The sequence below is a fragment of the Sinocyclocheilus anshuiensis genome, unplaced genomic scaffold (genome assembly GCF_001515605.1).
Source record: "Sinocyclocheilus anshuiensis isolate Anshui unplaced genomic scaffold, SAMN03320099.WGS_v1.1 scaffold1144, whole genome shotgun sequence".
Classification (NCBI taxonomy): Eukaryota; Metazoa; Chordata; class Actinopteri; order Cypriniformes; family Cyprinidae; genus Sinocyclocheilus; species Sinocyclocheilus anshuiensis.
This window is the reverse complement of record NW_015551101.1, coordinates 590,131-602,660: the sequence shown is the minus strand read 5'-3', so window position 1 is coordinate 602,660 and position 12,530 is coordinate 590,131. Positions and strand designations below refer to the sequence as shown.

At 36.0% G+C, this 12,530-nt stretch overlaps 1 protein-coding gene across 14 annotated transcripts in view; it reads left to right on the top strand.

Moving 5' to 3' along the window:
- LOC107662770 (phosphatidylinositol-binding clathrin assembly protein-like) overlaps window positions 1–11,357 on the top strand; it is a 23,038-nt gene extending 11,681 nt beyond the window's left edge. For 2 of the 14 annotated variants that reach the window (XM_016452854.1, XM_016452851.1), the window contains 13 exons: window positions 1,446–1,579; window positions 2,551–2,642; window positions 2,765–2,917; window positions 4,274–4,357; window positions 4,598–4,687; window positions 5,206–5,316; window positions 5,505–5,612; window positions 5,944–5,974; window positions 6,060–6,159; window positions 7,488–7,547; window positions 8,088–8,192; window positions 8,426–8,537; window positions 10,007–11,357. In XM_016452854.1, the coding sequence (XP_016308340.1) occupies window positions 1,446–1,579; window positions 2,551–2,642; window positions 2,765–2,917; window positions 4,274–4,357; window positions 4,598–4,687; window positions 5,206–5,316; window positions 5,505–5,612; window positions 5,944–5,974; window positions 6,060–6,159; window positions 7,488–7,547; window positions 8,088–8,192; window positions 8,426–8,518 (1,161 nt within the window). In that variant the 3' untranslated portion in view covers window positions 8,519–8,537; window positions 10,007–11,357. Of the gene's footprint in view, window positions 1–1,442; window positions 1,580–2,550; window positions 2,643–2,764; window positions 2,918–4,273; window positions 4,358–4,597; window positions 4,688–5,205; window positions 5,317–5,504; window positions 5,613–5,943; window positions 5,975–6,059; window positions 6,160–7,487; window positions 7,548–8,087; window positions 8,193–8,425; window positions 8,538–9,860; window positions 9,917–10,006 lie in introns of all 14 variants that reach the window. The other 12 variants (XM_016452852.1, XM_016452850.1, XM_016452855.1 and 9 more) reach the window with 11 other exon arrangements.
- Window positions 11,358–12,530: the final 1,173 nt, after the last annotated feature.

Here is a 12,530-nt window from a genome sequence, read left to right as displayed (position 1 = left end):
TAGACTACAATGCCGGCTGTTCTGACTCACAGACTGTAAGTATGTTTTTTATATTTAAAGAATTTGCCACTGACTATTCAAACGCGAGTTTTGAGCAGTGTAGAGTAGCACTTGTTGTTTTGTCATTTCTCCGATCACAAATGCAGACATGGTTTTATGTTTACGCGGCGTGATGCAATGCGTAAAAAGACAGTATAAGTCATTATAATCCGTAATTATGTCCCCACTGGATGCAACAAATGCCTCGTTTATAATGGGTTTTAATGTTTTTGTCTCGTCGCTCCGGCCGGACAGGGCATCACAGTATGGTAAGGGGCGTAACATTTCTGTCGCACGCTTAGAGGTATTCGGCCAATCATAACGCACTGGATAGCTGGCCAATCAGAGCACACCTCGCTTTTCAGGCCGATGAGCTTTGTAAAAATCGACGCGTTTCAGAAAGGCGGGGCATAGAGGAGAAACAATAATGTACAGTATGTGGAAAATAATGTTTTTTTTTAACCTTAAACCGCATAAACACATTTCATTACACCAAATACACAAAAGAAATGTTCTGTACACACACAAAACTGTAATTTTGGGGAGTCTCTTACATATTTAAATACAGTTGTCACTCCTTAAGCTTTACAGTGTGTATGTGGCCTTAGAGGACAATATTTTGATTGTTAGATTAATCATGGGTGATTTTCTATATGTGTCTGAAGCTCATAAACCATTCGTAGACTATAAAATGCATATATTGCACACAATATTGGCAAGAGTTGGTGAAAACTTCTTATGTGATTGGCTGGCTACTTCCATAAGTCCGAGTACACAGGTTTTTTAATCAAAAAACTTTGTGTTCAACTTACCGCGCTGCTTCAATACACACTTCTGGTTATGGGATAAATGGTAGAAAAAGTTGCCAGACTGCCAGAATTTGCAAAGATTATCATATTGAATCTTTGAATTAGGGCTGCACAATTAATCGAATTTCTAATCGTGATTCCAATTACGGATGTCACAATTACGTAATCGTTCAAGGACTTACATTATTCTGCATGCTTAAGATGTGTGTGTGTTTTTTTTCTTTCTACAGGTTTATCTTAAGGTTTTTTTTCCATTGTCTTAATTTTAGTTTTAGTACAACATTATAATACCATGCTTTTTTTTAAATTGAAAGTAAAAACCAAACCACTTGTAATTAATCGCAATTACAATTTCAAGGGAATAATCGACAATTATGATTTTTGTCATAATCGTGCAGCCCTACTTTGAATAATATTTAACAGGTTTCTTTAAGGTGGATAATTGTTAAAACAATTATCTGAATAAGCTTGGTATCACATTTCAAATTTATCCTCAAAACATCACACTAATGAATGAAAAGTGGTTGGTAGGTTATTCTCCATGCCAATCAGATGGCTCCTTCCTGTCTAAAAGGTTTCTTGGCTTCTTGTAAGCAGGAACAGAGGCTGAAGGAGCTCTCCAAGAGGCCTTCGTTTCCCACGACCGACACTTCTCCAGTCTCCACCACAGCAGCATGCATCAGCACAGCTCCTGCCATCGACCTGTTCTCCACTCCCAGCTGCTCCAATGGGTTAGCCAATCAAATCACTTCATAGTGTGACATCTCAAGCCATCCTAGGTGTATATGACTTTTTTCTTTCAGATGATTACTATAGGAGTTATATTAAAAACTGTCCTGGCTCTTCCAAGCTGTATAAATGGCAGTGAATGGTGGTTGAGATTTCGAAGCCCAAAAAAGTGCATTCATTCATCATAAACAATGCTCCACATGGCTCCGTGGGGTTAATTAAGGCCTTCTGAAACGAATCAATGCATTTTTGTAAGAAGAATTTCCATATTTAAAACTTTATAAACTGTAATCTCTATCTTCCGCTAACTGTGATATGCACGTTCATGAGAGAGTGGCATTCCAGCGTTCCAAGCTCCGGTCAGAATATGCTAGTCTTGCGAGTTTTGTTTTGTTTTGTTTTGTTTACAGCAAAGGAAAACCTCTTGGCTTTTATTGAAAGCCTTCAACATTTTTTTTTTTTTAACAAATTCTCGTTTTGTACTTCTAATTCATGACATGACTGGTTTTGCTCTGTCCTCTGCGCTTTTGCGTTCGTCACCTTTCACCGGAGTTTACGCTACACCTACGTCCTACATAATCCACTGGAATGCCACTCTCTCGTGAACGTGCGTACGACAGTTAGCGAAAGCTAGAGATTACAGTTTGTAAAGTTTTAAATATGGATATTTTTTACACAAACGCATCGCTTCACTTCAGAAGGCCTTTATTAACCCCCCGGAGCTGCGTGGAGCACTTTTTATGATGAATGGATGTACTTTTTTCATTGCCTATTCATTGCCATTATAAAGTTTGGAAGAGCCAGGACATTTTTTAATATAACTCCAACTGTATTCGTCTGAAAGAAGAAAGTCATATACACCTAGGATGGCTTGTGGGTGAGTAAATTATGGGGTCATTTTCATTTTTGGGTGAACTGTCCCTTTAAATCGGTTGGGGATTAAGTCATTTTTGTTTTGTTTTCTGATCCTCAGTGCCCTGAAGATGGAGAGCGACCTCTTCGACTTCCAGACTAACTTTCATTCAAGCATGCAGCCCGGAACCTCTGTGGCCACGGCATGGGGAGGTGAGACCTTTTGCGTGAGACTGTCTCAGAGATTCAGCATGCTGTAGCCTTCTGTGTTAACTTGAGTCTCATTCTAATGTCCTCCTGTTCGACTCTTTCTCTCTCTCCTTTTGCCTGCTCAGATCCTTTCTCTTCTTCTGAAGCTGTAGATGACTCCATTCCAAACCTAAACCCTTTCCTAACCAAACTTGTTTTTGATGGTGCTCATCTACCCGTTATGTCATCAGATGGTGTTAGTTTCTCCTCTAGGACATCAGGTCATGAGATTTTTGGTGGTAAACACGCTTTAGTTTCTTTCTTCCAACCCACCCATCCACCCATCCAAAGTGTTTAATTAGTTTGAGTTTTTCTGGTCGCTGAAATTCCCTCGTTGTTTTGCATACACAGTATCCCGTTGTGTCAAATCAGGAATCCTCTGATTAAGTTCGGTCACATCGTTCTTACAGTTGAGCTCAGCTTCTGAGTAAGAATGCAGTCTGTAATTGGAGACTAAATGGAGGTTAGGTGGCAGTACTATAGATACCCCTCAAATAATGTTTGTACACATATAGCTTTGTTTTGGCTTTGTTATATTGGGGCTGTTTCATTAATTACAGTTTTTATCTTGATTTAAAGGTAAAATTAAAGCGGTTGTAGGTAGTGTGAGACCAAAACAACTGGAAAAATGCATGTTAACTGGGTGTATAGAAAGTCAAATAAACAAGATGATATAACTACATTCTGAATAGATTACTTTGCCCAACTTTCAACATATTTATGATAATATCCAAATTTGAAGAACAAAGAATAAGTTAAATAAACCACCACTCGAAGGTTTGGGGTCTGTAAGAATATTTTAATGTTTTGAAAGTCTCATGCTCATCAAGGTTGCATTTATTTGATAAAAAATACAGTAATATTGTGAAATATTATTACAATTTAAGATAACCGTTTTCTATTTTAATATGTTTTAAAATGTAATTTATTCTGGTAATGCAAAGCTGAATTTTCAGCATCATTACTCCAGTCTTCAGTGTCACATGATCCTTCAAAAATCATTCTAATATGCTAATTTGATGCTTAAGAAATATTTATATTTTAATTATTTTTGATGAATAGGAAGTACAAAAGAACAGCATTTCCTGAAATAGATTTTAAAACATTGTTAATATATTTACTGTCACATTTGATCAATTTAATATATCCTTGCTGAATAAAAATATTAATTTCATAAAAATAAAAATAAAGGAACCCAGACTTTTTAAGGGTAATATATAAAAGTAGGGCTATCAAAGATAATGTGTTAACACATGTGATTACTGAAATCTTAAAAATTGAAAATATTTAATGCTCTTCTTTAAGACTTTGCAAGATGCAATTTTAATAACTATCAAAGGTCGGCAAGTGAAATATAAACCATGAGTGGAACCCGGCATATAAAACCTGACAAATAAATATTTCAATAATTTGACAGCAACTAATTATAATATATATTATTTATGAAACATTCTGAAGAGTTCTACAACAAAAGTTGGTCAGAAAATCACGCATTTCATTCCAGTTTTCACCTCAGTCTACCTTTGCTTTGTAAAGGTTTAGTAGTTAAACTATAAAGCTATAAGTGAATGATTGTTTTTCCTTTTCCACTATAGATCAGTACAATCCCTTTATTGATTCAAGTTCATCTGTATCAACCAGTTACAAACGCACTGTGCGGATAGAGCACTTAATCTCAGGTACCATGATGCAAACCATCCCACCTATGTTTCTCCTCTGTCTGGAAACATAGGAGCACTGAAGCAGTGTACAGCGACTAACCTCTGATGATCCCTGCTGGATGCTGTTTGCCTTCTGCACATGGCTGTCTTAATATTGCTGTTTAAATACGCTCTTTACTAATCCTCTCTGAATCTCAAATGTCTTTATGTCTGTAACGCTTGCCGTGTTGTTTCTCCTTCTCCCCGCCTGCCTGTCAGACTCGTTTGGTCAGCCGTCTATGGTCCAGCATCTCCCAAACCCCTCTCCCTTCCAGTCTGAGCCCTCCACTGTAGCAGGCCTATTCAGAGGTAGGGAGCCTGTGGCTGGAGGTTGCCTTGTGTGGCGCTGCGCCCCTTTGTGATTTATGTTTCCCTTTGTCTCTAATGCTGTCTGATCTAACATAGTATAACACCATTCAAAATCAGATCCTTAAAGAGATAATTCTCCCAAAAATGACAATACTGTCATCATTTACTGACCCTCATTGTGACCTCCTCTTTTTGGAGCTCGACAGCCCGAATACTCATTCATTTCCTTTATATTCTTTAAAAATTCACCTTTTATGTTCATAAGAAGTTTAGAATGACACAAGGATGAGTAAATGATGACAGTTTTTGCATTCTGGTGAACCATCCCTTGTAGTTTTTCAGGATGTCTTGTGCATGACTGTAGTTTACCCTCCACTAACATGGACTCTAGTCCACTTATTGGCAGCACTTGAACTTAAATTTGGCATTGTTTCAATTTGTGTATTCTTCTGACGGTGTCCTAGTCTATATTGTGACTTCTGTGAGAAGGTTTCAGTGGCTTTTTGTACCTTTTGAAGGATACGGAGCTCCACAAATCCCTCCTCCACAGAGCTCAGGGGAGCTGCGTGTTGACTTTGAGTCTGTTTTCGGTACTAAAGCTGCCTCGTCTAATAGCCTGGATACAGATGGTAAGGCATTTTAGGTAAAATCAAATGAAAACACATCAACATGTAATCAGACGTTTCTGAACTGACAGCATTAAAGGATTTTAAACTTGGCTTGTATGCCTATATGTTTCTTATTTGCTTCATTATGGTTGTGTAAAGCACTCTGAATCACCATTGTGTATCACCTGTCTTATTTGTGAATGTCACAGCAGGGATTTTGAAACCCACTGTGGCCGGTTCAAATCAGTCCTCCAATCTGCTCCCAGAAAAACTGGTGTCAGACGACCTGGATTCTTCCTTGGCCAACTTGGTTGGAAGTAAGTGTCAATTATTCAAAAGTTGCATATTAATTTGTGTTTGTCAGAATATGATGCTAAAAGGAAGATATTATACATTGTTAGGGGCCATTTCACAAAGAATGCATTTTTGCATGTATAAATGTTACATGCAGGCCAGTTAGGTCTGATCAAGTAGATGCTGCAAAAAATGCAAGCATAATGGTCAGTGATGTCTATCTAGTGCATGATTACATAGAGAAACAACGGAAAAGCAACATGTTCTCTTGTGCCCCTAATTTTCCAACTTTGTTAAAAAATTTAAATGTACCTCTTTAAAGTCTTCATAAAATATATATTTTCTCACTTATAGATCTGGGCATTGGAAACGGTACCACTAAAAAGTAAGAATTTTGCCCTTTATGATGCTCGGTATATACATTTTTCATATTCTGATTTGGTGTTAATATTAGTCAACTGTTTTCGCAGTGATATCCACTGGAACCAACCAGGAGAGAAAAAATTAACTGGTGGAATGAACTGGCAACCCAAAACTGCTCCATCTACTACATGGAACCCTGTCTCTATGGTACAGCTGTACTTTATATTGATAAAATTGCTCTGTTCCAAAACCCAGTGAGCTGCGTACCTTCTAGGGAAGCATCCTTACCTCTTAAGGCTGGAATACATTACATGACTTTTTAAATCTGAACAGATTTTAAAACACTAGGCATCACACACTTGCCGACCTTGTAAATGGTTACAGAGAAAAACTGGGCATTATTCACTAAATGAGTGCCACAAATGACAAATGCAAACAATGTGTTCTGAAATCAACTCAAACTATCAAACATGTTTGAAATCCGCTGAGATTTAGTCTGAAGAGTCTGATCATAAACTATGCGATTTTCTGCTAAATTGTCAATTCTGACTGAACAAAATCTGCAGAATGGCTCTGACTTTTGATAATTAGTGTTGACTCCCCTAGACTGCAAATCTATTTACTAAATTACGGTTGAACCACTGATGTCACATGGACTATTTTAACGATGTCCTTACTACCTTTCTGTGCCTTGAACGTGGTAGTTATGTTGCTGTCTATGGAGGCTCAGAAAGCTCTCGGATTTCATCAGAAATATCTTAATTTGTATTCCGAAGATGAACGAAGGTCTTACGGGTTTGGAACAACATGCGAGTTAATAATTAATGAAAGAATTTTCATTTTTGGGTGAACTATCCCCCTATGTTCAATTTAGAACACTATATATCCGATAACATGAACGGATGGCGGCGCTCACTGGTTTGCACTCTATCTGCCATGCGCCTTGTGCTGCTTTATATATTTTTTTACATTTTACCTTATTTGTATAATTGTATAGTTGTATTTTATATTTAAATCTGTATCTATCTGTATTTATGTTCTACTGTTAGTGTTATCTGTATGCACCAAGGGTCTGAGAGTAACGCAATTTCAATTCTCTGTGTGTATGTGCTGTACATGTGGAAGAATTGACAATAAAGCAGACTTGACTTGACTTGACTTGATATAGGCAGCAGACACAAAAACACTCTACACAGGCGACTCAACTGAACAATCGATTTCAGTAGCATCTGAAATTAGCATGTTGCTAAGCTAACAGTTCAGTACTTAAATATACAGCACACAAACATTGGTTAAGTAATACATTTGCATTACATTAAACTGTTTTAATCAATCCTACTCAGACTATTGGAAAGAAATTTTTAAATAATTGACATTTTTCTTGCCTTGCCTGCCTTTTATTAACTGAGCTCACTGAAGTGCATTCTGGGATTTTGCTAAAATAAAGTGTCTTAAGGTTTTTGGAACAGAGCAAATATAATGAAATGAATCACATATGAACTTAGTGTTCTTATTAGTCTTTCTTTGTTTTATAGCCACCATCTATCATGACTTTCCCTGCTACAACACCTACAGGAATGATGGGATATGGCATGGTTAGTATTTCTGTGATTTTTGTATTTTGTATTTTCTCTTTTAGTTATTTTTATTAGGGATGCGCCGATCCGATATTCATATCGGGTATCGTGAAAGAATGATTATCAGTTCCACACACAGAGATATATAAATTCTACATTTATTTAAATGAGGGAAAAAAACTTCACTGGTATCGGATCGGTATCGGCCAATACCGAACCCTAGGTATCGGAATCGGTATCGGAGGCGAAAAAGGTGGATCGGAGTATCCCTAATTTTTATTTAGTTTTTGGTGTCTATATAGTTTTTTTTTTTTTTAGTATTTCAGTTTTATTTTTATTTTAGTACATCAGGTTAATCTAAATGAAAATGAGAAATGTTGCTTCAACAACAAGCTGCCATGTGTTTTTTTTTACATTTTAATTAATGTTGATTTTATTTCAAATAAAAAGGTTTTAGTTTTTTATGGTTTTAGTTAACTTTGATAACTGCTGTGAAACCAGCTGCCAATTTGTTGAAATTGTAAGCTGAATGATTCCTCATGGTTGTGATTTTTGTAGCCTCCACAGATGCCCTCTATGAGCATGATGACCCAGCCCACAATGATGTACACACAGCCGGTCATGAGGCCATCCAATCCGTTCGGATCAGTGTCCAGTGCACAGGTACAGCCCCTACAATCTCTCTAAACTTTCATGTACGTTACGTTGTTCTTGTGATGAATGTAGCTTTCTATTAACACTCTTCGTAATCATGGTCCATTGTGTTCTGATGGGCCATGAAGACAGAGAACTCCCTCCCAAACTGCAGATCATTCCTCTCCTCGTCCACTTGTGCTTCTCCCTTTCACTCCAAGCTCTTTCCTTTCTCTCTCTCTGTGTTGTTCTCTCTGCATTAGCCCTCCGCTGCCTCTAGCCCTTCCAGTCAGAGTCCTCTCAGAGCCCCAGGACAAGACCCCTTTGCACAGCTCTCTCTCAAGGATTTCTTGTAGAGCTTCGTCTTTTGTCTAGGTACCGCATGTGTTTGTGCTCACCGATGGTCTTGCATGCCATGTCAGTTTCATCTCGTGCCTCTTGCTAGATGTAGACTGTACAAATAGATTATAGCTGATCCAGGTAAAACATTTATCATTTTGATTTATTAAAAAAGAAAAACTGAAATATCACATGGTCCTAAGTATTCAGACCCTTTGCTCAGTATTTAGTAGAAGCACCCTTTTGATCTAATACAGTATATATATATATATATATATATATATACACACACACACATAAAGGTGCATTAAAAAATTTGAATATTGTAAAAAAGTGGTCATTTGGCCATTTAATGAAACTCAAATGTAAATATTCTAATATTTTGAGATACTGAATTTTTGACTTTCATGAGCAGTAAGCTCTAATAATTAAAATTAAAACAAATTTTTTTTTTAAATGTTTTACTTTACATGTAATGAATCTAGAATATATGAAAGTTTCACTTTTTGAAATAAGTTACAAAAAAATGAACTTTTTCACGATATTCTAATTTGCACCTGTACGTATGTATATGTTTTTTCTAAAACATATTTTAAGATATTTCATCACTTTTAAAAAGTATTTTAAATCTTACAATTTTTATAGAAATAAAACTGACACTATTCTTTGTGTTTAATTTTAAGTATATATTAAACATTTAATTCTATCCTAATTTCTATTTTTTAAATTATATGTAAAATAAGAGTAACAATAAATTAATTCACCTCTAAAACAGTGATATTCATGCCTGAATATATATTTGAAAAACCCGTGGAGATTTCTTTAGGGAATTTTTTTTTCTAGTTAAACAGGAATTTGAAGATATTTCATTACTTTTAAAAAGTGTTTTAAATGTCAAAATTATTTTTTATAAAAAAAAAAACTGACACCATTCTCTCTTAATATGTTTAATTTATATATATATTTAATTTCTATGTTATATATTTAATTTCTATGTTATAATCTATTTTTCAACAATTGATTGTTATATGTAAAATAACAGTAAGAATAAATGACTGAATTCACCTTTAAAACTGATATTCAGCCCTGATAATATATTTTAAAAAGTCATGGAGATTTCTATATGGAATATATTTTTTTCTAGTTATGCACAGATATTTCAAGATATTTAATCACTTTTTCATTTTCTGTGAGTACAGTTTGTATAAAATGATTTTACATATCCAGTAACCCCAAACTGGAAAAGTCATGAAGTAGAAACCCTGCAACTTTCCGTAACACCTCTAAAACGTTTCTCCTTTTCGGTTGACATCAAACCCTCTTATTTTTTTAACCCCTCTCCTCCAACCTATCATACAGACTCTTCACTATCCAATCAGTTCCCAGTTCCAGGTTTCATTCATAAATGTATCACGGTATGGTCGCGAACACTGTTTCTTGTAGACTTAACACACTGTTGTTTAAAGCATCATTTTAATCGTACATTTAATTGTCTCTTTTTCCAGATGCAGTTTATGTAACACAAAATGAAGTTGCTCCCTGATGTCAAACCTGATGTTAAGCTCTGTCCTCTGTGCTGGGATGCTCTTCAGAGGGCTGATCCCACAACATACTCGACGTCAAAGATGTAAACCAAGTGTGTTGAAAGACTGGGAGCATACTGCAATCATTTCGTAATTTGTTTAAGATGTCAAGTGATGCTGCTGTTGGACCCATAAAGGGATTCCTCATACATTTTGTAATCTGTTAAGGTAGGTAAGGGCATTGAAAGACTTGGATATTTAGTGTTCTGAGAAGCTATAGTTTGATTTTCCTGCTATAGGTTGTTTTTTTTCCTTCGACCGGGAGCTTCTGATGAGAGGTCTTGTGGCGAACGTCGACCTAAATCGGAGTATAACTCAGCATCTGATATAGTACGTGTTATGAAATAGTAACAGTAACTTTGTTTTACACTTTATCTTTTAGTTTCAACTTTAATTGTATTCACCGGTAGACCTTTCTTGCGTGTCGTTTGTGTTTATTTATAATTAAAGCCTAAAAAATAAAACAGAGTTTACGAAATACATCGGGGGAAAATATAAATAATAATTCAACATTATTCTTGGGTGTTGGATTGTATAATGAAGGTTTAGACTTTTAAAATAGATATTATGTGAAAAATACACCTGTAAGCTAAATGATAGAGCACCAACTATTCTCTAAGTTTTATGTCTAGAACAACTTCCCGTAGATTAAATGTTTGCAGCCCAAGGCTATTGGGAGGGTAATCATTAGTGAATGGTTTGTTATACTGTTTCATCGATACTGTGCTTAGGGGTTTTGCAATGAGATATTTGTTGGAGTAGAAAAGCACTTCCTCCGTGATTGTGAGGTGTTGCACTTGGGAAGGGAGGTGTTCTGCATTATGCATGGCATGCCATCATTTTCACATGGACCGTAAAGATCTGGCTGCCCCTGATCTGAATGTTTCAGACTTCTCGTCAAGTTAGGCACCCTGCTCTAAAAGTCCAGGAATACTGAACGGGAGCTGGACGCTCCTCTAGCTATTGGTCACGGACAGGGTTATTGATATCACTGTAAATTTGTAGTGTAAAATATGAGAAACGCTGACTGGGAGACGGTTCGAGCACTGTTGATCGGTGCTTTAATGTATATATACATATAATCATGTAGGCAGTTTGTCCAGGGGTTGGCTAAGGATGGTTTGAAATATGAAAGCAATTCAATCAAATCGGAACTGATTTTGAAGTTTTACTGAATAATTTCTGTGTTGTCCTCACGGATCATTTTTTTTGTTTATGTATTTAAAAGATGTAAGAACAATTAGTGAACTCTTTCTTTTTCAAATAAAGTGCAGCTTCCACAAATCTTGTGTATGTTTGGTTTATGGTCATGCATTAGTTTTTTTCAGCTTGACATGATGGTTAATCATGCACTAGTCTTTATGACTTACAGATACACCTAAACATAGCTTATCTACCAATAGGAACCTGTAAATGATCATTTGTATTCTATTAATCTAACTGGTACAGTTCACTCAAGTGATAGATTCAATACTCTGAAGCTTAACGGAGGTATAAAAATGTTTGATAGATCTGAGAGTTTGTACTCGCTTGCCTCTTTATACTGAAATCTACCCGTTTTAAAACCTTGCTCCTACTTGTTAAACATAAACCAGGTTAAACCTGTTCTAATATAAACTTGAGGGAATCAAAAAGACTACATTTTTATATTTATTTTCCTTGAACGTACCAGGAAATAAAGTAATACATACACACAGACATGTTGTGTTCCTGAATCTGTTTTGAACAAACTGGTAAATGATTTGGTAAATGATTCAACGATTCACTCATAAACACAGTAATTTGTCGCCACCTACTGGTGTATGTAACCTACAGAAAAACTGAAAAGTCCCCATCATTGACGCACAGATTGTGGAACAAAAACAGACAAGCTAAGTGATGAAATCAAAAGTCCCAGTGCTGTTGTATATCAGCATTCACTAATCAAGTTAGGAACGAATCTAAACGAATCATTGTATAACAGCAGTACAGAAAAAACGGAAGACTTATGAAATAATGTTGTTTACACAGACCCTGGCTGACTCTGAATTACTAATCACAAATAACGTATTAATATCATTATGCAGATAAGTTTTACATAAGATGGTTATGTAGCCTATCCATCATTCAGTGGATTTGTAATTAATGAGAACAGACTTGGCTGGCCTAAGTAGGCTATTCATTACAATTCTCGTACATAAATGTAAAAAAACAAATACAAATAAAACAAATTTAAAACGCGTGTAAAAAGACGGACCATGTGAAATATAAACTATTTCAATGTTTGCGTATAAGTCCTTCATTATACTGTCCATTTACATTCTTCAGGAAACAAATTTAATGCGTTAACGTCACGCGAGGCGCTCGCGTGAAATACGCACGCTGTATACTTCCGATTGGAGCGTTCTATCTTGGCGCGTCGGGTTGACCGCTCAAACTCAGTCTTTGATTGGTCGACTGGAAGCCG